The following is a 25165-nucleotide window of genomic DNA, read 5'->3' on the forward strand; positions in this document are numbered from 1 at the left end:
AGAATCACCCTGCCGCATTGCGTCGTCTTGCTTCACACTTCAGTGGCTCCTTCGTACAAGAGAATGGCTTTTATTTGAACTTTAAGCTGTGTTTGGAACAGACATGCATCAATGCAATAACTTTGCAGATGCAATAGTCAAACTTCCTCCTATAGCAGCTAGTGCTGTTTAGATGCTGTGCAAAATCGTGTTACATTCAGTATCGGCACCAAATCATAACAGAACAGCTTGTAGTTTCTTGCCAGAGTACAAAAGTTGGCCCTTATGACATCACCATCATACTTAAGTCGCCACTGTGTTGCTGCTGTTGTCACACACAAACACGCTGGTCGCCCTGGTAATGTTTTGCAGAATGCCAAAAGATGCTGGATAAGCCAGCTATCTGTATAGAATCAATTCCCACATTGTGTGGTATCTGCATACACTTAACTCTACAGTTATGCTGCAAGACCGCATTTTTCGGGGGGTGGGGGGTGGCTGGATTATTTGGTAAACAATTGATATGAAGTCTTGCCTGGCAAACATTTTGCATCAATGCATCAGGACGGGCAATAGACTAGCGCCCATCCTGTTTTCATGTCCTCTCTTGTGTCTGTGTGTTTATATTTTGTACTGCAAAATCTTTGCCATTTCTAGCAACCAACTAGTCCACATTACCGCTTTGATGTCTTGCCTGGTTTACCTGGACTTTGGTTGCCAAGCAGGCAGCAAAACCAGAACGTTTCTGCTGAGTAATTGCTTCGTACTAGTTGGTGTTGTGCTGTGCAAAGCGATCACTATTAGGTGTGGAAAAAAGAGACCATAAAAAAAAAAAAGAGTGCAGATTACCAAATGTTTTTATTTTTAGAACACCAGCAAGCCATCATAAAGGCAGGATACACATGTGTCACCAGGAGAGAGCCCATCAATTTTAGAAAAGTATATTTCATTACTGATACAAACATATCTTGTCTGCCATCAAGGCCATTTTGATACTACCATATATGGGTGTATACAACACGGATAAAAACCTTGCATGCGACATTATACCTAATTGGTGAAATCGGACATTGCGGACCTCATAACAAGTGACCGAAACATGGTTTCAAAATTCGTGAAGCATGAAATTTTTTTTTGCTAAAACGAGTAACTAGAGAGATGCAAAACAAAACAAAATTTAAGCACTAATACATGTTCACGACAAAAGTTACGGTCACATCAAATGTGGCAGTCGAGGAAGGCTGTCTTCCCTATGTTCTTTCCTATCATGTGTCTTTTTTCATTTCATTGCATTTTAACACCTTAATGACTCCATTTGGGGTATTTCATAAGGGGTGGCTATCATGTTTATACAATAAAAAGCAGGTGTTACGGTGAGGTACATGCTTGCACAGTGTCCAGAAACTCGGAATGAGTTGCAGCAGCATGGTGGGGCAGGTCGTTCCAGTCTCTGGCAGCCCAAGGCAAAAATGAGGCTTGAAATGTTATGGTTCGTGTTCGAGGACAGGTAACATGCACTTGACGGCTGGTGCACTGTGATGTGCGTGAACATGATTGCACGTTGTAAAGTGGGCGGTTTAGTGAGCTGCAAAAGAATTTGGGGAAAAGAGAGAGCGTGGCAACACGACGACAAAACGCGAGGGATGACAAGCTAGATTTTGTCTTTAAGAGAGAAATGATGATGTTATATGAACATGAAGAATGGATGAATTTAGCGGCACGATTCTGAACTTATTCAAGTGCATCGAAAATATATGCTTGGTGGGGGTTCCAGATGGCAGCGGCATATTCTAGTTGTGGCCTGACCAATGATTTGTACGGCAGTAGTTTGACATGCTGTGGAGCATGACAGAGACGACGTTTCATGAATCCTAAGGTTTTGTGCACTGATGAAATGACATTAGTCGCAAGCGCATTCCAGGAAAGGTTGTGGGACAGGGTTATGCCAAAGTACTTGTACATGAGAATTGATTCGACTGGGATGTTTGCGATTGTGTAGGTAGAAAGGAATGAATTACACTTGCAGGGAATTGAAACGAATTTGCCCTTAGTGATAAAGGCCATTTGCCAATGGCTGCACCAGTTATCCACGTTATCGAGGTCGTTCTGTAGAGATGTTTGGTCTGAAGGGTTAGTTATAGTACGATAAATTACACAATCAGCGAACATGCAAACAGGACAAGATACATGCTGTGGAAGATCATTAATGCATATTAGGAAAAGAAGTGGTCCCAAGACTGATCCTTGGGGAATGCCTGAAGTGACAGGAAGGGGCTTGGATGAGTGGTTATTTGCAAGGATAAACTGGGAATTGTTAGTTAGGAATTCGTTTATCCATTGCATTACGTGAGGGTCTATGTTCAACAAGGATAATTTCATTAGTAAGCGGTTATGAGGAACTGTTAAAAGCTTTAGAGTAGTCTTAAAAAGATGACATCTGTTTGAATGTTGTTATGAAGATTAACATGGAGATCATGAAGGAAGATGGCTAGTTGTGTTTCACAAGAAAGCCCCTCACGAAAACCAGGCTGAAAAGGATAAAAGACGTTTACTGAATCTAAGACGGCCATGATACGCAATTACACGACATGTTCCATGATTTTGCAAGGGACACTAGTTAATGAAATGGGGCGGTAGTTTAAGGGGGAGTCTTTGTTAACTGCTTTTAAGACTGGAACGACCTTTCCCACTTTCCAGTTACATGGTAAGGCACCTATAGACAATGACTGGAAAAACAGTAGGGTGAAACATGCTGCATATATATGCTTACTGTTCATTAGAATCTTTCAAGTTAATTCTGTGTACAACTGAAGAAGTATACAGTTGGCTTTTTTCAATGATTGACAGTATGACATCAACAGAAAACATAATGGGTAGTGTATGCGATAATATGTTAGTTGGTAGTGGAACGACTGGAGTGGTAGTTTCTTTTGTAAACACAGAGAAAAATGCTGCATTGAAAATATCAGCGCACTCAGTGTCTGTCGCTGTTGCACCTTCTGTATTTGTCACGCTGATGGTGTGGGTTTCTGGGGGGATTTAAAACGTGCCAGAACTGCCAAGGATTACGAGTAAGTAGCTGGGGTAGGTCAATGCTAAAAAAAAATTTTTTAGCAGTGCGAACAGCACTCAAGTAGGTGTTCTCTGCCATGCTTGAGTGCTTCGACCATGCTTGAGTGCTTCCAAGATGCATGGCTAATCGGAAGCAACGTTTCTTTTTATTTTAAAGCGTACTTAGGGCTTTGGTGAACTACGGCTTATTTTGATTTGTGTGCATTGTTATTCTTGCTATATATTTTGTTACAAGTTCATGCATTTTGTTTCTAAATAGTGTCCAGTTTTCCTGAAGTGTGTGCGTAAGGACTAATGTTTTGAAGGTTGAAAAGAAGTTGCCTAACTTAGTATTAATGGCTTCGTAGTGTCCATTGTCATATAAGCTGTAGTTTCTTTGGACTGTTGGACTTTCAACCGATCTGAAAAGATCGGTTGAAAGGGGAAGGTGGCATGTATTACTTTACGATTGATTATTTCGTGGAGCTAAGTTAACCATGATAGACTGTCTGTCGGGATGATGGTTAGTATAAGGCCGAGTACTTTAAAGGAGTCTTTTAAACCCATGTGGGCTCATATACAAGTTGAGTTAGACTGAAATTATGACACATATTAACAAAATATTCAGCAGCATCATTCCCTGTTATTAAAGCAACACTGTTACTCCACTTGATTTGTGGAAAACTAAAATCACCAAAAAGCAGAATTTCCCAGTAAGCCTTTTCTTATGTTCTGTGCAGCCGAGTTATTGTTAGAGTTAACAACCTTGAAGATCTGTTATGTTCTGCCACTCATATGCCAGTCGTGCAGAATAGACAGCGTGGCACAGTACGTTATACAACTACTTTCTGGGCTCTCTCTCTGCACGGCCTTTGACTGTGCGCCTATCTTTGGAATGCAGTTTCCCTCGAGCAGCTCGTCTCGTCTGGGCACAAGCTCCCCGTGGCTTCGATTACATGACCTTGCTACCGCTTCCTAGAAGAAAGCTCGGGTTGAAGGCCAAGGCGTGGCGACATGCGGTCCAAATGCGAGGAGTGTGATGACAGGCAAACACCTCTTGAGTCACGCGTAATCATTCGAGGGGCGAGAGGTGGTCTGTTCACCATATCTTTAATGACCGCCACGGCAGCTCCAGCTCGCTGAGTGTAGGGAAACGGCCTGAAGGAGTCCAGGGCTACAACACTGTATATCTCGGGTGAGGTATGCGAACTTGCTGTCACTTCTGGTATTCCGTGAGAGTGGGCTTGCGGACACATTGCGCAAAAACGTGAAAACAGATTTTAGAGGCATCCATGCAGCGAGGAATCGCTAAAAGCATGGGAGCAGGAGAGAGAGGGAGCCATGATGGGAAGAAGTGAAAACGCCTGTCTAAAGTGTAAAAACACTGCTGTCGAGATTAAGTACAGCTAGGCTAAGGGAATGTCAAGGCGGACCAGCAGTGGTCACCTCCCCTTTTCTTTGTTTACTGCAAGGTATTAAAGACTGTATGGAACTCACTTTCCTTCAATCCACGCTGTAATGACTGAACTGATTGATCAGTAAGACTCAGCACAATGCAACTTTTGTCTGGGCCGTAACCACTTGGTGGTCAAACAGTGAAATTCGGTTTGTCATGTGTTGTAACAGTGTTATAGGCTCTAACTTAAGAAAGTTAAGTAGATGAGTAAGGTGCTGTTTATGTTTATGTTGTAATCACTGTGCTTTTGCAAGCTGTACATCTGACTCTGCAAATATTTTGCTACAATATATCATCAAGTTTTTAAGGTGAAAGCCTTAGATGCTTCACCAAACATGAACATATTGACCGGCATCAACACGGGTGATGCAAAAAGTCGTCATCACGTGATGGCGTCACCGTATGGCATCATCATGACAGCACAGATTGCCAAAATTTGTGACGTCATTATGACGTCACAGTCGCGTAACGTCACAGATGACGTCATCGCATGACAACGTAGCTTGGTCAAAGGTAGGCCGATCACGGAGGCAGTGCAAAACCAGGTGAGGTGCCTCCGATCCTGGAGGCAGTGGAAAAACACATTAGGTGCAGAAAGCTTCCGAAGGGTGGCAGGGCAGGATCAATACATCGACTGAGAAGATAAAGAAGATGGCTTTTGCCTTCCAGTCGTATTAAGTGAGTGCATAAGGGACCCTGTGAGTTTTATTACCGCCAACCTACCTCCCGCTTCCCATCACCTTGATGGGACTTGACCCACTTCAAGGAGAATGAACAAAACATAACTAGATCGAAAAATCAAAAAGCAGATCAAACTCTCAGCGTGAAGCTAATTTGTACTAAAAAAAATATAATGAAGGCATTATCAAGCTTTGTGAAAATACCTTCAAGTGAGAACAACGGGTATAACAGGCCCCCGTGATCAAAATGATTAGTCAGTGTGGCACTGCATCATAATTAATTCTACATGAATTGCCAGAACACAGGCAGTTCCCATGCCCTGTTAGGGCATGGGAACTTTTTGATGACTTGCACACGATGTAATCTGCTATACAGAAAATAAGCTCAGTCGCCTTCCTTTTCTGTAGTCCCTTAGTGGTCAAAAGTAGTCACCGGGGCTTATCCAGCATGGCTTTAACGACAAGTTCTGCTTTATGAACAACGTTTTGTTCAGGAGCATCTGATGGGGCTAGCAGAGGATTTACCAACTCGGGTGGTAAGTTACCACTCCTTCATGGCATGGCAAGACTGTAAAATGCTAGGTTATTTACAATTCATTATGGAAAGTATTCAGCATGCACACAACAAAGACGTACGGGAAAAAGACAAACAAGCGCTTCTTCTTTTACGTCTTTTTTGTGTGCATGCTGAATACTTTTCACAATGAATTCCTACCAACTCGCCCAATTTTCTATACTTTTACATTATTGGCAATTATCAAAAAGTGTTCAGTAGTAGACAGCGAGAGACAGAAAGAAACAGAACGAAAGAGAGAAAGAGAAATTCTTGGTTAAAAAATCCGACAGATCCCACGCACTGTGGGAATCGATGTAATGTGAAGCAGACAGCAAAGATCGGGCTGCATACATCGCCTTGTTTGCCTTTGCGGCAAGTGAGGTCATTCATGTCGGGACATCTAGTTTACTGTATATCGCATGTTTGTCATGCATTCATGCATGTACAATCTTTAATGTAATGAAAAGTATATTTTGGTATACGCACGGTATGGGAATGAAACGGTATGGTATACACGTTTCATTATACGGTATGGTATAATAAAACGGTATGGTATACACCATACCAATTTTGGTGTATATCCAGTTAACAAAACAGCCGGAAGCGCACCATGAGAGTGGCATGTAACTCATGCCTTACATGACATGCATGTCATGATTGTCATGTTACCACCTGTCATTTATGCTCGTCATACAGTCACGTCACGCCATACCAATTTTGGTATATATCAAGTTAACGAAACGGCCGCAAGAGCACCAAGGCTGTGGCATGTAAATCATGCCCACGACATGCATGTAACGATTGTCATGTTACCACCTGTCATTTACGCTCGTCATACAGTCACGTCACGCAATACCAGTTTTGGTGTATGTTTAGCTAGCGAAACGGCCGCGAGCGCACCATGAGCGTGGCATGTAAATCATGACCTACACGACATGCATGTCATGATTGTCACGTTACCACCTGTCATTTATGCTCGTCATACAGTCGCATACCAGTTTTTGTGTATGTCAAGCTAGCGTACCGGCCGACAGCGCACCATGAGCGTGGCATGTAAATCATGCTGCACATGAAATGCACGTCATGATTGTCATGTTACCACCGGTAGCCAGGAATTTTTTTCAGGGGGGGGGGCACTTCATGAAAAACTTGACTATTTGAGAAAGACACCTGTTATTTATTTTCGGTAAGAACACCTACTTCACAAAAATTTCGGGGGGGGGGCCCTAGCCCCCCCCCCCCCCCCCGGCTACGGGCCTGCACCGGGCATTTATGCTCGTACACTCACGTCATGCAATACGAATTTTGGTGTTTATCAAGCCAGCGAAACGGCCACGAGTGCACCATGAGCATGGCATGTAATTCATGCATGACATGCATGTCATAATTTTCATGTTTCCACCTGTGATTGTTCTTCATACAGTCACGTCACGCGATAACAGTTTTGGTATATGTCAAGCAAGTGAAACGGCCGCAAGCGCACCATGAGCTGGGCATGCATGAGCGTACATGACATGCATGTCGACGATTTCATGTTACCACCTGTCATTTATGTTCGCCACACAGAAAAGATTCGTCGTACTAATTTTGGTATATGTCCATTTAATTAAACGGTCGCGGGCACCCCGGACCATGCCATGTAAATCATGCTGTATATGACATGCGTGTCATGAGTTGCACGATAGGATCACTTTAGCTTGTCAGACAATGTTGTCACGCCACACCAATTTTGGTATATATCAAGTTAACGAAACGGCCGCGAGAGCACCGAGGCCGTGGTATGTAAATCATGCCGTTCATGACATGCATGTCATGATTTGTTATGACCTATAATTTATGTTCGTCATACAGTCATGTTGTGCCAAACGAAGTTGTCAGGAGAGCACAAACATGGCACAAAGCCGTAGGCGGCTAGACAGACAGACAGATATACGCTCAAAGTCGCAGAAGTTCGCTAAGAAATGCTTCGCATTTAAAAATTCCTTGACGAGGCGAGATTCGAAACCGCGTCCCCTCGATGCGAAGGCGAGCGTCGTAACCACTCGGCCATCCAGGGCACGCTAGCAGAGCTTAAAAGTATAGCAAGGGGGTTTGCAAGGAATGTGAGGGTGCCTCGCCACGGTGGTCTAGTGGTTATGGCGCTCGACTGCTAACCTGAAGGTCGCGGAATCGAATCCCGGCCGCGGCGGCTGCATTTTCGATGGAGGCGAAAATGCTTGAGGCCCGTGTACTTAGATTTACGTGCACGTTAAAGAACCCCAGGTGGCCGAAATTTGTGGAGCCCTCCACTACGGCGTCTCTCATAATCATATCATGGTATATTATTAATGTGAGGGTGAGGACACATATGTGGATGAGGACAGGGTTGCCACTGACTTTCGAGTCAAAGTCGCCAAACAACGAGGAAAAGGTCGCCATTTTTAGGGGCGAAGCTCCTTAAAGCGGCACCCGTTCGTCCCTCGTAGTCGTAGTCGTAGTGCGTAACCAGTCGTAACGCTAGTACCAGATCTTGACCTCCAAGGTGGTGCCGGTGGGAGATTTTTCCTGTGCGTTGTTGAACAATAAAAAATTCGCAGCGTGCACGTTAACTAAAAGCCGAATTCTTCTGTCTCTCATTCCCCATTAGCAGCCATTGGCATGTTCCAGTAGGAAACGTCAGTAGAAGTAGAAGTGTAAGTGTTAGCTAAAAGCCGACTTCTTCTGTCTCTCATTCCCATTAGCAGCCATTGTTTACCTCCAAGGTAGTGCCTGGTGAGATTTCTCCTGTGCGTGATTAAACAATAAAAATTTTGTTCAAACGCCGTTGATTGATGAAATAAACCAACGAAAGACGCCAGATGTTTCCTAAAGCAAACGAAAAGACGCCAGCTGCTTAACGAAAGATGCCAGATGTTTTCTAAAGCAATGGTTTTCTAAACAATGAAAATTCACAGCGTACATGTAAAATTAAAGTGAGCTGCAAGTCGTCATAACTCATCGAACCTTTAGTATAAACGCGCCCAATCTCACGTCGGTGATGATGTACTGGGCAGAATTCAGGGAAGATTCACGGTTTACCGATGAACCTCCGCAGCTTCGCCCACTCATCATCATTCACTCCGTGGATATGCTGTGATTTTTTTTTTTCATATTTAGAGTACCATCCAAAACCCTCCCATTATACTGACATTTTTCAATGCCACTCGCATCGCCCGCTTCACAATGTGACTGCTTCGTGCGCCTGGTTCCCCGACAAGCCGTGAGGTGGGCTTGGTGCCGTAAGGTTTACCACCAATTATGAATGGAACGCTCATGATATCCTTGCATCCATGTCCGTTCCTTGGAAAAGTAAAAGTGGTAAACCTTGTGTGAAAACCATAAAAGCGTTGTTTGTAGACAGGTTTACGTTCCCATATATGAATTAAAAGGTTTATTGAAGGTGACAGGACAGAAGTCTTGCAGGAACCGATCATTAGTCGAGATATATACCTTTTCACTTTGAACTGATATGATACCGGTCACCATACTTCAAGCTTGTTGCTGTTTTTTTTTTAACGTCACCGTGTGTACACATGTATGTGATTGTTGAATATGTTGTTTTGACTGTTATGTTATGTCTTGACTGTTAAGTTGTATATTGTATGTACTACGGGGTAATTGTGATTAGAAATTTGGACACTATGTACTTTATGTTTATGGACCCTATGTACTCCAAGAGCTAAGGAGTAGCCGGCGCCTTATTTGTGCGCCAACATCTCCTTACATCATGTCAATAAAAAAAAAAAAAGCTTGCGCTTGCTTTGTCAAAATTTTGACCAAGCCTGCTTGGTCAAAATTTGGCTTGCTAACCTAAGCAAGAACTGAGTGAGCTGCTGTGCGGCAGCCACAACGTAATCATTATGTTTCTTAGAGTCAGCGTGCTTCAGGAGGTCCGCGTAATGAGACCTCAATATACAGCTGCTGTATTTGCACTTTGCTACTTGTCCTTGTTCTGTCGACGATATCCTATCTGGAAAGCATTTCGAAAGTGAACAAAGAAAAACAACTCCGTTTAGAAAAGATAATGCCGCTGCGACTGGTTCCGTTCAACTTGGCGAAACTTGGCGAAATATTCAACTACAGCTGTGAAGAAGTCGCTAGGCTATTAGAACAGTTGGAGCTTTGGCGGGACAAATGGTAGAAACACGCGGCCACCCCGTCGTTTGGCCACTTCAGTAGCGAAACTTTAGAGAATCTTAAAGCGCCTAAGCGATAAACTGACAGTCTAACACCGCCACATCGCTGCAGGTGAAGATATCATCTGACTTACATTTTGCTGGGATGTCGCTGGGGACGCGCCAGTTACCAGTACCTCCTGCATCTAAATTAATTGAGGACATACACACGAGTTGCAGGACGGACGGACGAAATGACGCGTAATGTGCGCCTTCTATTGGTAGGTCTAAAATCAAGAAAAATAGAGAGAACGTTGTCGCTTATTCGTTGGGAAGACACTGACATTAACTGAGCCATGTCGCCATTCATAATTTTACGTCACCAAGGGCCTATCAAATTTGCCAATTTGGCGAAAAGTAGCCACCATTGGCAACCCAGGATGAAGAGGAGGGAAAGGAGGAGGGAAGAACGCGTTCAGAGAGAGAATAAAAAGATAACGAAGAGAAAGAGAGAAATAGATAGAAAGAAATAGATAGAAAGAAAGCGAAGAAAGAGAGAAAAAGGTAGAACGCGAGAGAACGACTACAGAGAGAGAGAGAGAGAAAGAGAGAAAGGGAAGGAAGAGAGAAAAAATAGAAAGACAGAGAAAGAAATAGACAAAGAGACAGAAAGACAGACACAAAAAAAAGGGAGCAAGCATAGTCATGTATAGCATATTATAGCAAGGGGCGCAAAAGCCTAGCCAAGCCAAGACCAGTTAAGTGCCCACGAGCTCTGCTGTGAGCCAGCCTTGCGCGACTTAGTGTAAGCTGCGCTAATTTTTTGCTGACACTTGAAAGAATCGGCAGTACCCACATCCCCTCCTTTCCAACGCCAGAAAAATGAAACCCCCTCGTTTTCGAACATTTCGACTTTCATCATTATTCTGTATACACACACACACACTTATCCTATTATACCAATGGAGGAGAGGGAGCTAGCTAATAAATTGCACACTCTGAAGAAAATCGATTTCACCGCCGCGTGTTTCCACAGTGCAAGACACTAGCAGGGGACGGGATGAAGACAGGACAACGCATCTCGTCCCCTGTGTGTGTGTTTCTTTTTTTGCTATAATTTCTGTAGTGCGATGAACTACCACCAACACGCCCAAACTTATTCCCTTCTTAGAATGACAAAAAGCTGATATAGTTGGTAGGGCTTCATGATAAGACACAGTAGGCTTGCAAACACGGACGCGCCTACGATTTGCACGCCTATCTTTTATCATGAATTCCTCCCTACCCACGTGTTTCCATCGAGCGGCCGTTCAGTTAAACAGGTAAATTCGTCTCGACGAAGAGAAGTCCTGTTCTCGCCAGGCTGTCTCGAGAGTAGCAGTTGTAAAATATAAACTCCTATTGACGTAGGAATTTAGTTCCAGTTGGTGGGTCCCTCATTCCAGGCTCGTGGGCGCGGCCCGCCGGTCTCGGTCGAGAAGGGCCGTACTTGGGAACCACAGCGCCCACTGCCTACTATTGGAGGTTTGCCCCCCCCCCCCCCCCTCGACAAAAAAAAGATGGGGGATTTAATGTGGCCGGATCTGGCCCGACCATCTGATATGGTCAAGCCGCGCCATATCAGAGAAGAGCTTTGCGCCGACCCTCACTGTCTCGCATGCCTAAACGCGAGAACGGCACCGACAATTTGCAGCCGGATATCTTAGCGCACGGGCGTGCTATAGAATAATTATGCTAAGTGTAACTCTGCAGAAACACAGCAGCCTCTAACTTTTCAATGCAAACGTGCCCGTTTACTACAGTCAATAAAGTGTTCGATATTCAATTTGAGTTCATTGGGCGGCTGACAGTGGTAATCTCATTTTGTTTACTCCTAGCCATATAGCTTATTTACAGAGATGGCCTTCACGTACCTCCCAGGCCCTAGTTTTAAGAAAACCGTAAAACTTTAATCACCCGGCCTGCATTGCGAAGTGAAAGGAGTGTTGTCATAATTTTGTTTTGTATTCAAAACTTTACGTGGCGTTATATTCTGCCTGTATTATGTGGTATAGTTCAGGGCATCTTTATTGTGCTACTGATAAACAAAGTAAGGTAAGACAGATTTTTTTGTTATTCTTTTTTCCCAGCGACGCATGATCTAACTCCACCATCTCTTTGATGCTCACAATCTTTCACAAAAGTTAACTTACCTGTAAAATTTTGAGGAGGGATGTTTAACTCATTCGGACTGTTCAAAAATAAAAAACGCCAGGCCTGCGCGGAAAGCGCAGCACAGTCACAGCGAAAGCTGGAAGAGCGGCATTTCTAGAGCCCGTTATAAACTCTCCTGTGGCTACTAATACAGGTACATTAGCAACGTACCCACTACGCCACAAAGCGTAATTTTTTGGGAAGTTGGGAAGCACCCAGCACGACATTATTCGATGTTCTGCGGAGAAGCGAGGTACCATATGTAAGCGATTATGTGCAGTTTGTTGATGCGGCGGTTGATGACGATGAATAATTATGGTTGCGCCCTTTGTAATGGGTCGGAAGCTTTAAACGACCCACTAGTTACGTAATGCATATTGTGTGACGCCCGGTCGTTATTTAACTGTCCCACCACGCTATATAACACACTTTAACCGGAGAAACGTAGAGCGAGAGAGAGAGAGAATTTACTTTATTGAGACCCTGAGGAAATGGATCATGGGAGCCTTATGGGCTTCCTTGGCAACCAACAGAAGTGCACTTGCGAGGAACCCACTACGCTATAAATCATTGTAATTTTTTAGAAGTAGGGCAATAGGCACTGTGCCATTTTTCGTCATTCTACAAACAGCCGTGGTACCTGCTAAACGCATGTAAGGCATTATGCGCACTTTGTTGATACTGTGCGTGATGACGATGAAGAATTATGGCAGAGCTCTTTGTAATGGGTTGGAAGCATTCAACAACCTACTCGTTGCGCAATTCGCATTGTGTGACGCCTGGTTACAGAATTCGCGTTGTGCGACGCTTGGTGCTTATTCTACTCTTTTACCACGCTATATTGCATATGCTAATGTGGTTCCTTCCCGACATGAAGCCTGTATAGGACCTTTTTGCAAAGCAGTTTCAAGCACCGGCATGGCTCAGAGGTTGAATACTGGGCTCCCACGCAGAGGGCCCAGGTTCGAACCTCGTTCCATCCTGGAATTTTTTTCTTATTTAGTTTTTTTTCTTATTTCGAGCGATACTGGTTACGGACACCGGCGGCGGCGGCGGCGGCGGACAACTACGGCACCAAAAACGGCCGGTGAAATGATCTCATAACAGCTTTCGCTGTAAAAAGTCTCACCACTTAACCAGTACACAGACCAAGCCTTGCCCCTGCACTTCCAACGGATATATATGCTCGCATTTATTTCGTGAAAAGCGTACTAAAAGCCATCTCGCAGGCCACAAGGAAACTTTGTTTATCTGTTCCCGTATGACAGTCAGTACTGTTCAGCGACAACGGGACATGTTTACGAACAATCAAAATAATACTGCTGTTCTTAACCACAGAATGAAATCGCGGCAGCGAAGCGATATCTCATGATTCGACTTTCGACGCAAGAACAATTGCAGCACCACCGCATCTAGTGGTAGCGCTCTTCATCGGCATCATATTCCTCTATGATTATTTACCTTCCATATAGGCGCGAGGACCGCCACTGGAAACGCTGGTGCCACCATCGGCGTCACGCGCTAAGCAGGATCAGTGGTGCGTCCTCTGCTTCGGGAACACCGAGGCGCGCTGAAAACAAAATTTAAGAAGACCATCTGCTCTGCAATTCTGATTAAATGGCAAGGTTTTGCCGCTTCGGCTGTGGGCATGACAGCACTGCGGTATGGAGTCGCTGTCTTTGATGGCGTCTTGCATGGTAGGCCACCATCGGCGTGCGCCCGGGGGGGAGGGGGGGGGGGGTCATCTAAAGGGGGCGCCAATCCTGCCCCATGCCTTAACTCAGTCGGACCTTTCACGTCACTTTTCAATGCGCAGGTTCATGGTTACGCATGTGTACTGACGGCAATGGCGGCCAAGGACTCCTGATGTTGCATTCACAGACCTGTTTATGACCTGTTTACTTCCCACCTTTACACCCAGAAAGCCGGGGACCAATGGCAGGCCTTTGTGAGAAGCACGTCATCACATAGTTTTCATTTTTGCATCTGTTGCGGAGCTCGTTTTATTGCAGACTCGAACAACGGGGGGGGGGGTGCTGCAACGAACCTTGCCCCCCCCCCCCCCACACACACACACCACTAATGGAGAACCCTGCGCAGGCCAGTACTCGGTGCCGCGCAGTGCAGGACGTGCGCAACAGAGCGCGGTGTCGCCCTTCACACGTGTCCGCAGGGTAAGAAGCTGCGTGAAGTTTGGATTGTGCCACTTAAAAATGGTACACAGACATCGGCTACAACACGCGTGCGAAGCCAGCACTACCGCGAGGAAGACTACTGCGGCGTGGGGCTGCGGTCGGTGAGTAGCATGAAAGCGCTCACTGAGATGATCGCCCGAGCACGCTAGCGGGCTAATGACTGCTTTCTCCCACAAGCTGGCCCATATGTTGCCCACCTCCATTTCGACTCCAAAATTAGGCTGAATAACTTCCAAATCAAGTTGCCCTGTCCAAACCTAATTTGTTTTTTACGGAGCCGTGTGTATTCTTGTCGGAAAGGTGCCGTCCCTTTTGAGTTATATAGGCACCCGAATTGCTGGAGAACTTAACAAAAAATGTTGCGGGTTAAAACTTTCCATTGTGGTCTCTACACCTAGTTGTTATCCCCCTTTGCAGCTACTTGCTGCAATACAGGGGCGTAGCCAGAAATTTTTTGCGGGGGGGGGGGGGGGGGTTCAACCATACTTTATGTATGTTTGTGCGTGCGTTTGTATGTGTGCGTGTATATATACGCAAGCAAAACTGAAAAATTTCGGGGGGGGGGGGGTTGAACCCCCCCAACCCAACCCTTGGCTACGCCCCTGCTGCAATAACTTGTTTGTTTTAGATGCGAAGCAGCTTATGAACGAGGCCTGTCCCCCTGCGTGACCAGTGCCCCGCGTGCCACTAGATGTATGGAAGAAAGAAGAGAACGAAGTGCTGGCACGAGAGGAGAGCTCGCTCATGGTGTGCAGAAAGGAATGTTTGCCTGAGAATAGTAGAGTAGAGCCTGGAAGCTGTGGCTCATACCCACACTGGGGGATTGGCCAAGAACCGGTTAGTTTTTAAAGGAAAAATTGAAATTGAAGTTCAAACTTTGTTTAATTAATACGAAAGAAGTATAAATGAATTAGAGTTAAAATTATACTACTAATAATAATATAGAATAGAATTGAATCAATAAAACCGATAATTTTGGGGAAAAATAGAAATAATATTTTGGAAAGGTAAATTTTACAATCTAAATCTTTTTGAACCTTTAAGAAACTCCTGCAATGCATCAGCAATCTTCCCGTCACTGTGGCCCATAGAAAAAGCCCCGAAAGACAGTACATTTTGTTCATTTAATTCTAATCTAAGCAGACGGAAAACAACACCTAAGGTATTTTTGCGCAAGGTAGAGTACCTCTTGCAGGAAATGAGAAAGTGCTTCGTTGTCTCATGTATTCCGCAAAAAGGACAATTAGGCGATGCTGCCAGACCAGCTCTGTGTAGATAAAAATTTAGATAGGGAGTTTGACAACGTAGTCTTATGATTGCGACTTCTATTGCTCGTGATTGACATACTTTACTATTCCACTGATGATTTAAATGCTGGAATTCTAATATGGTCGTTAATGACGGTGCGGAAAATTCTTCTAACATCATTTTCCTCCTAAATCTAGCACATGTAATGAATTTGGATGCGGGCAATACCTGAATTACCGGGCCATTCAATGATGACCTGGCTAGCGCGTCTGCCATTTCATTCATAAATATGCCCTTATGCCCAGGAACCCACACTAATTTGATGAACTTTATGTGCAGTGGAACTAATGATTTGAACACATCCAAAACATACGAGTCCTCGTTTGCAGTGAGGGAGGAACATACTGATAGTGAGTCCGTCAAAATTATTGCGGAGCTTATTGATGCTTCTAATTTACGTAAGGCTAGACTGATGGCTAAAAATTCTGCTACAAAGATGGGCACAAAATCTGGAAGGCGAAGTGAAAACGACCAGTCTAGAGTAGGAGAGAAAATCCCAATTCCACATTTTTCTTCATTTTGGGAAGCATCCGTCGCTATGACTGTCTTAATTGGCATATGCTCCAGGTAATCACTTAATATATCGTTTAATAATCGGTATGACATTAGTTTTGCATTTTTTGGAAAAATGTCATCAAACTGTATTTTAATAGAGTTGTTACTATTACTGATTATACACAGATCATTAATTTGAACGTTTATTTTGTCAAGAAGGCTTTCTATAACTAAAATTTGGGGCTTATGAAATCGCGGCCAATATAATCCAAAATACAAGTCAGGACGTGCAATAAAAACTGTTTCGGAACGTCTAACGGAGGATTCATACAGCCTTAGAAATGCCTGTACTGCTAACAATTTAAACCGGGTAGCAAGTGAGGGGAGTCTAGCTTCTATATACAGGACCTTTATTGCAACAAATTTAGGAAGACCTAGGCATAATCTCAAAGCTTGTCTCTCGAGAACTACAAGAGGATGAAGCTTGTAAGCAGCAGCCCCAGCGTATAATATGCACCCGAATTCAAGCACTGGACGAACATACATGCAGTATATTGATATAAGTGTATGTCTCCTCATACCTAATCGGCAATGACTGATCTTCCTTAATAGTCCGACTGCTCGAACACCCTTTGTTGCGATGTTTTCAATATGCGCCTTCCACGTCATAGATCGGTCATATATGACACCGAGATATTTTACTTTCTCTACTTGTGGAATAGGCTCGAGATGATAGGAAAGTGACATGTGGATAGGGTTTTTTAATGGAAATGTAAGCACGGCGCATTTACTGACATTCAAATGTAGATGTATACTATCAAGCCAGCTTTCTAGTGCTGACAAGTATGACTGTAATATTTGGAACAGTTCGTGAATATCACCTGCTGATGAAAAAAATGCGATGTCATCAGCATATACATAAGTGTGGACATCGTCATGTAGAGGGATAGAACTCATTAGGATATTAAATAATACTGGGGAAAGGACTGCGCCTTGCGGGACACCTCTAGTTTGAGCGTAAATAGAAGACGAGATGCCGTTTTGGGAGCAATAGAATGTTCTATTTCTTAAGAATTCCGCAATCCACGCCTGAATATATTTTGGAAAGTTAAGGTTGTGAAGCCGATTGATTAAAACGATGTGTTCAACGCTGTCGTATGCTTTTGAGATGTCAAGAGTGACTAACGCTGCATATTTTCTTTCACGCCTAGCTAATAGTATACGACTTTCGAGATCTATATGGGCCTGCCATATAGAGCATCCTGATCTGAACCCAGTTTGTGCTGGATTTAATATTTGTCTCTCATTAATGAAATTTATTATGAGGCTGTTTAACAGCCTCTCGATTAATTTTACAAAATTTGAAGTAAGCGCAATGGGCCGAATGTTGTCCAATACATACCCCTTACCCGGAATCTTAAGTAATGGTATTACCTTAGCTAATTTCCAATCTGATGGTAGCCATGCCATTCTTAGTGAGTGATTGATTACATCCAATAAAAACACTTGGGATTCCTTATTTAGTATTTTCAGCATTGAAGACGTGACTCCATCCGGGCCAGGAGCAGCTGATGGTAAGTTACCTAACATCTGTGATAATTCCGAACCGGAAATTTCTGAGAAATCTTCATCAAATAATGCTTGCAAAGGAGGTAGTGATAGTTGAGAGGAAAAACGATGTTCTAGCCCTCTACCAATTGTTTCCAACGATTCTTTTATTTCTTGCGGAGACAAACTGATAGAATCTGCATTGATAGGCCGCGGAATCATTTTCTTTTTACGCAGAAATCTATATAATGCGCCTTTATTGTTAGATTTAGAAAGGTAATCGAAAGTCCGAATATCGTAATTTTCTTTTGCGTTCAAAACAGTTCTTTTAAAAATACCAGCGTAGAACTGGTAGTCCTTCCAATTTTGAGGACATTGATTGCACAGCAACTTTTTCCAGGATGCTTTTCTACGTCTGTAGTCCCTAGAACAATCGTCAGTCCACCAAGGAGAGTTAGGATTGTGCGCAACTGACGAGACCACGAATTCAGCTTTCTCGCGAGAATTCTGTAAGACCGAGCAGATGCTCAACGCTTTCGACTTCGTGCTCATATGGGATATTGAAGCGAGTGAAGAAAGCAGTGATTGTTTAAATATTTTGTAATTAATGAACTTATGCGCGTTCGAAACTGATGGGACAACCGGACTTATTTCAAATGTTATCGGCAGGTGGTCGCTATTTGTAGCGCAGTCAACCACTGACCAAGTCGAAATATTCAGGCTGGAGCTAGCGAAAGTCAAATCCAAGGCTGACGCGATGCGACCTTTCACGTACGTAGGGCTTCCTGAATTTAAGCATGTTAAGTGATTATCCTGTGACCAATCCCACAAGCGGCTGCCGCACGCATCAGTTTTTAACCCCCACGTAACATGATGGGAGTTGAAGTCTCCTGCTAATAAAAAATTTCTTCCACACATGCCAATTATCGTGTCCAATGGCCGGGTGTCGTGCACGCCTGAAGGGAAGTAAGCATTGGCTATTGAAAAATTTTGACCAGACGGAAATTTTATGCTTATAACCAGGGCTGGGCAAAGATACTTTGAAATTGTATCGCGATACGATACAAGATACTACCGCAATAAATGTATCCGATACGATACCTGCCAATTGTATCTTAAGATACTTCGATACATTCGCAAATTTGTTATTATAGATCCATATAATGTAGCAGCAAACGCCAATGAACAAAAATGTCCACTTGAAATTTATTGACTGTGACCAACCTTGTTTCATTTGAATGAAATGTATGTTAATATCTTAAAAGTTTTGTCCTTCTTGCTCAAAGTACATTAGCTCAATTCCGAAATAACTTTCTGGGGTTTGTTTAAGCTGCTTAACAGGACAGCTCTTTATAAACTTCGCTGACAGTGGTTCTTGCTTGTTTTTTTGCAATTGATGGGAGTCGCTGCTCTGCTTGCCGACCAGCTAGCGGGTTGCCATCTATTCACAAGGATTTCAATAAGAAGCTTTGTCACGATGGTGCAAATACCGGCGTGGACATTGACCTTGTCCGTAAGCCACCGCTACGCAATACTGGATCTCCGGACAGGTGTACTGCAGCAACAAAGCTGGTAGCGACATTTTTTATGACGCATAGTGTATACGTAGAGGATATAAAACAGAAATGGCTGTTCATATTCTACGTATCTTCTAATGTAAAGCGTTCGTTATCAATTATACTCACTAACGTGCAATTTTGAACATTTTATCTTCAACGAAAGAAAATGTGCAACCAGGAAACGTCTCAGGCGTATTGTGTTGTCACGTGGTATAGTGTTGAATATGAAGGCGGCAGTCAAACTGTAGAAACGAAACTCTTTACTGAGCTAACTTGCGCCAAGAAAAACTAAGTTACTGAAAGCACAAGCAAAGCACGCTGCGCGGTGATAGCGGCGATCACATTCGTCGGTCGTCGGTAATCTGATCATCGGCCGAACGCGTCGTCTTTCATACATCAGGGATCAAAGCTTCCAGCGTTGTCCCTGGAGCTCGCGCAAGCTCCCGATTAAACTAGACTACTCGCGTCCTGCGCATAATTTTAACAGAACAATTGGAAAAAAATTGCGAAGCTTCCGAAACATTGCGGCGCGGCTTGCGCTGAGTGGTGCTAACAGTTATTTTGCGGTTTAAGCCCAATCACACCAAAATAAATAAATAAATAAGAGCGCATGGCAGTATAGTTGCATAAAGCGTCCCAGGACACCGCCGCTATTCGCGCTATTGCCACTTACAGCTCCGATGATCTGGCGACTATAGTAATAGTAAAAAAAAAAATCAGGAAGGCCTAAAAAGGGGGAAAAAAGAAATTAAAAGTAATATAGACAGGGGGTTCTGTATCAAACATTCACAGTGAATAAGTATAGAAGCCCGATGCAGGCGGGACCACTATTAGCTATGCCGATTAAGGATGAAGTATCGTCAGCTTACCTGTTAAGGTAAGACAATAGAAAATTAATTGCCCATGCAAAATTGCCTGAATATACTAGTTAGGACGCTCATGAGAAAGACGGTGCATTTGGTATAAATTTTTCTCGAATCCCCCATCTGACATCTATAAGACAGCCCCTAATAATTTCCATTATTATAATGAAAACTCAATTTCACTATTTTATTAAGCGGTAAAGTAGAATGGTTTATACTGTATACTCAAAGCCCGCCGCGGTGGCCTAATGATTATGGTGCTCGACTACTGAACCAAAGGTCAAAGGAACGAATTCTGGCCGCGGCGGACGAATTTTCGATGGAGGCAAAGATCCTTGAGGCCAGTGTATTTGGGTTTAGGTGCACGTTTAAAAACCCCAGGTGGTCGAAATTTCCGACGCCCTCCACCACGGCGTCTCTCATAATCAAAACGTGATTTGGGGACGTTAAACCCCAAATATTATTATTACTGTATACTCAAGGCACGCCCACATAACTATATATTTGTTTTCGAAATCTCCTTGGCAGAAGAGTAAATTCAAGTGAAGTATAAATGTGTAAACAGTAGCAAATATAACGCAGAAATTTAAAAGTAGTAACAAAGCAGAGAGCTTCTTTTGGCAGCCCTTTACAAAAATATTGCAGCGATAACAGCGGAAAAAATAGCGACCTAGGTATCATATCCAAAAGAAGCGCAGATAAGAAAGCGTTTGTGCTAGCAATCAAATTATGATTTCAAAACCTCTTTGAAAAAAGATAGCAGGAACAAAAAGATACGGTACACCGAGATATCTTTTGCTAGGTAAAGGCTTGTTCTAATAGATCGAGCATCGGTATCGGTGGAGCAATAGATCTTAGAACATTATCTGCATATGAGCCAATGTCATCGTATGTAAGGCAAACTTACATCCAAGAAGTCCTTCAAGTCGCTAGTGTGTGAAAGCCATGAGACGCGAAGCAACTCCGTTCTTGAATTCTTCAGATTTCGTAACGAAGCACCACGCAAGAGAATCAATAACGACACGAAAGCGGCATAAGAATTTCCGTGACAGACGCTGCGCTCATTAGAGTGCGCGGCGCAGGGACCGTGGCTAAGAGAAAGTGTCATGGAACTGACACAAATAAAACGAAAAAAAAATTCGAGAAAACAAGAACTACGTGGGCTGGATGTAGACGTTCGCGCGCGTGTTTGTGTCGAGACTGCGCGAGCGCTGCCACTTTACTCTGTTCCACCAATAGGGACACACAGACCTCATCACCTGCCCTCACTAGAGGAGCTGGCAGAAAGATAAATGTATGTCGCTGCCCTTAGTTTTATTCAGGTGGCTTAGTGGTGCCAGTACCAGCTTCAGAATCGGAGTTCAGCCAGCGATAATTGTTTCGCACGGTGGTGTTGCGATAGCAGTATCTTGTATCTTAAGATACACGATACATTATTGAATGTATCGGAAATACAGATACAGATACACGTTTTGCGAGACGTATCGCGATACAGATACAAGATATCCAAAGAGTATCTAAGATAGTATCTAAGATACATGTATCTTCGATACTGCCCAGCACTGCTTATAACTAATATTTCATATTCTGGATCGAGCAGTTTTAATGTCAACTTTGCTTTGTGACAAATCCTGTTTGATATCAGTGTAATTATGCCACCACCTCGAGAAGGGTGGTCTAATCTAAACGAACGATAATTCTTAAAATAAAAATTGTTCTCTGGAGAAAGCCAAGGTTCTTGTATTAGAATTAAGTGAGGATTTAACTGAGAACTAAGACAATGCAAATCAGTAATAGCAGCAAATATCGAGCGACAATTCCACTGTAAAACTTTCAGGGATCCTATTTTGGCTGAAGAATTGTTGTGGAGATAACTTTCTCCAAAATACTCCCCTTCAGAACTTTACTGGGCGGAAGCTTTTTTGATTTAGTCTGAGGAGAAGGGGGAGCAGCACTGTTCAACGGGGACCGGCTGCGTTTTTGAGCCCGGGCCTCAAGATCGACATCTGTGACCACATGCAGGTCAAGCAAATGTTCCTGACTAACATCCGAATGACACGCTGGGGAGCCACAGATGGTATCGGCAGCATTCTCCTCATCGTTACACAGTGTATTAGCTTCACTTGTATTTAGCAATTGAGGGGACTCCGGAGTGCCTGTTGGTGCTGGCGTTAGAAGCTTAGCAATTTGATTACTGACAGCTTGAGCAATGCACTCGGTAATACTAATTGCTATTTGATCCATTACCTTAGCCATAGCTTTTTCTACAGCTATCTCAACCGCCTGTGCGAGAGACGTCTCAGTGTACATTTGGCGGGCTGTAACGCCAGCATAACCATGCAACCTCTCCTTTACAGTAGCAATGGCTTCTCTCCTAGAGCACCGTCGTTTGTCTACAATTTCTAGGACCTGCATTTCTTGCTGTCTAATTGGGCAATCTGCATTGTCAGCAGCGTGTTGTCCACCACACAAGCAGCACATGTCTTCTTGGGCCGTACATTCTCGATTTGAGTGGGCGTCGCCACATCTGCAACATCGACCGTCTGATTTACATCCGCCGGCGCTATGCCCAAATCTCCAACAGTTCCTGCACTGTAATGGACGAGACGCAAGCTGATCCACTCTGAAGATTAAGGGCCATGCTTTAATTTCAGAAGGACATGAAGTACCAGCAAAAGTCGCAATCACTGACTCCGTGGGGACTCGCTTGTTGTCTACAACTCGATTGCATCGATAGACAGCCACTACTCCTGCCACAGAGAGCTTTTCAAGTGTCTCAGCAGGGCTCAGTTGTGCGTCTACACCTCTTACGATGCCTTTAGTACAGGCCAGATGTGGTGGTATATACGCACTCACCGGGATCGATGCAAAGGAGGAACATATTAGAAGGTCTTTTACACATTCCTGGTCTGGCGATCGGCACACAATTCCACCACGACCAAACTGCCGCACGTCGGTGATACTCTGGTAGCCTGGAGTCACTGCATGGAGCTGTTCCTGAATCGCCTTGGGGTTATTCAACTTAATGAAGTGCCCACCCAAGGGTACCAGAGCGACGGGAATGCTGCTTACACCACTGCGGAGAAATAGGTCCAGAGGTAAGTCATCGTTATGCAAAGAGGCCGTCCACGGGGAACGATCCTGACCAGGAGAATTCCTGGCCATCAGTGCGATCTCAAGCAGAGAGAACCAAGCAAATAAATCGAACCTGCATGAGATGAAAAAACCTAACGATATTAGTCAAATAATACAAACTATCCGGTACTCAGCCAATCAAACCAGCACAAGGACACGACAGCAAAGGGCTCGCGGTCGTGACCCGCGAGCCAGAAAACGGTGCCACTAGATATATGGAAGAAAGAAGAGAACGAAGTGCACAAGTAGCCATCGGCGCCAACTTCCTCAAATTTTTCAAGAAATTACTTTCGATAACCTTTGATAACATCGACGCGAGAACGGTTGCTTGTGCATACATTTATGAATGCTCATATATATGTTGCGGCCACGCTGTCGCTTAATTGGGGCTTCATTCTGGCCACTGTAAGACAGACCACTGTAAGAGTGCATGTCACATAGTTCGCCCTCGAGATTGCCTGCATTTCATGCAAGCATGCATTGTGATCTCGGCTCAATTCCTAAAACTGCTCTATATAGTACAGCATACAGCTCCCTTACACACCATGAACGATGTTCTGTATATAAATTGGACTAACTTGCGCACATGAATATTGGTTATAAATATGACTCAATATTGGTGTGCTAAAAGAGTAGGCCCTGGTCGCGACTTCCATGCAATTTAACTAAGGAATAAATTACATTATAAGACACTTCAGGCAATAATTGGACAATACAAGGGCAAGGAAGCAAATTTTATTTCAGAATATTGCACTTCTGCCGAGCAAGAGGATCTTTCAACCTCGCCAGTTTTTCGAACAACTTAGAGGGAAATGCCAATCGTCCATTTTGGCTGGCTCTGCTCTCGGCGTAGTGGGCCTGACTGAAGCTTTAGTCCTAATGACGGCGTCGCCCCTGTTCTACTTTCTCTTCGACCTCTTGGTGGTCTTGGCGACCCTGGTGCGCCTCCCATGTCTACTTGACGACGCGCTGCTCGGAGCCTTCCTCGCCTTCATACGCCTTCCCCCGTGTCTCGAGGACGCTCGACTATGGGCACGGCGACGCTTGTTGCCGCGCTTCGAGGGAAGGCTCGTGGCCGGGGAAGAGCTGGTAACCGGGCACGGCGGCGGCTCTTGCTGCGCCTCTTCTTTGTTGCGTGGCTCCTTTCGGACCGTGTGACCGAGCTTCCACGGCTTCGGGCTTTCCGCGCTCGTCTGCTATGACGACTGGCGGATGAGTGCCTTGACCTGCCGCGGCTCACCCTCCTCCTGGCACTGCGACGCATCGGAGCCTCGCTAGCCGTGTCGTTGGCGCTGCTGGCGGAGGAGCTTCGCGAGCGCTTCCTGCGGCTCACTCTCGGGGCTTTAGGTTTGACTGCCTTGCTGGTAAATGGGTTTTCGCTGGCGGGCTCCGTTGCGTCCGCTGTCTTCCGCAACTTCCGAGCCGCCGTAGTAGCGATAGGCTTGGGCGCTATTGGCTCCACCGGTACGGCCTTGGGCGGTCGACCGCGTGGCCGCTTGGGAGCCGGAGCCTCGTTGGAAGTACCAGCGGCATTTTCGTCAGCGGCAGCCTGGCGCTGCGCGCGCTCGACGTTCGGTGGATCCTCCTTGCCTTCCTCCTGCTTCTTCGGCATGGCGGCGTCGTGCCGCGGGTCTCGTTGCACCGTCAGCCCTCGATCCCGAAGAGCCTGCTGTCCCCTGCGTAGCCGCAGGCTGAGAAGCGGGACCCAGGAGAGGGCTTCGGTGGAGGAGCGGCGAGGTGGAGGTTGATGCAGCCAGCCGGACTGAACTGCTGCCGCTGGATGAGCGCAAGCCGCGTTCTCTTCTCGTGCACCGCGTGCGCGTATTTCTTCTTCCTCGGCACCGCCACTCGTGCCGTGGAGATATTTAGGACATTTTAATACACAGCGCCATGTGTAATGTTAATAGAAGCACATGCACGTCACAGGTAAAAGACAGCGAAGCAATGTGTTTGACGAGTGTCTATAGGTAGCTGCGATCATAAAATATCATCATCATCGAGTAGATACAAAACA

General features: G+C 44.7%; 1 protein-coding gene across 1 annotated transcript in view; it reads right to left on the bottom strand.

Annotated features, from left to right (window-relative positions):
- Positions 1-24763, bottom strand: part of LOC119384242 (histone H1.0-like) — a 32275-nt gene extending 7512 nt beyond the window's left edge. The window contains exon 1 of the mRNA XM_037652462.2: positions 24392-24763. Within this exon, the coding sequence (XP_037508390.2) occupies positions 24392-24763 (372 nt within the window). The remainder of the gene's footprint in view (positions 1-24391) is intronic.
- Positions 24764-25165: the final 402 nt, after the last annotated feature.

The sequence above is a fragment of the Rhipicephalus sanguineus genome, chromosome 1 (genome assembly GCF_013339695.2).
Source record: "Rhipicephalus sanguineus isolate Rsan-2018 chromosome 1, BIME_Rsan_1.4, whole genome shotgun sequence".
NCBI classification, from domain to species: Eukaryota; Metazoa; Arthropoda; class Arachnida; order Ixodida; family Ixodidae; genus Rhipicephalus; species Rhipicephalus sanguineus.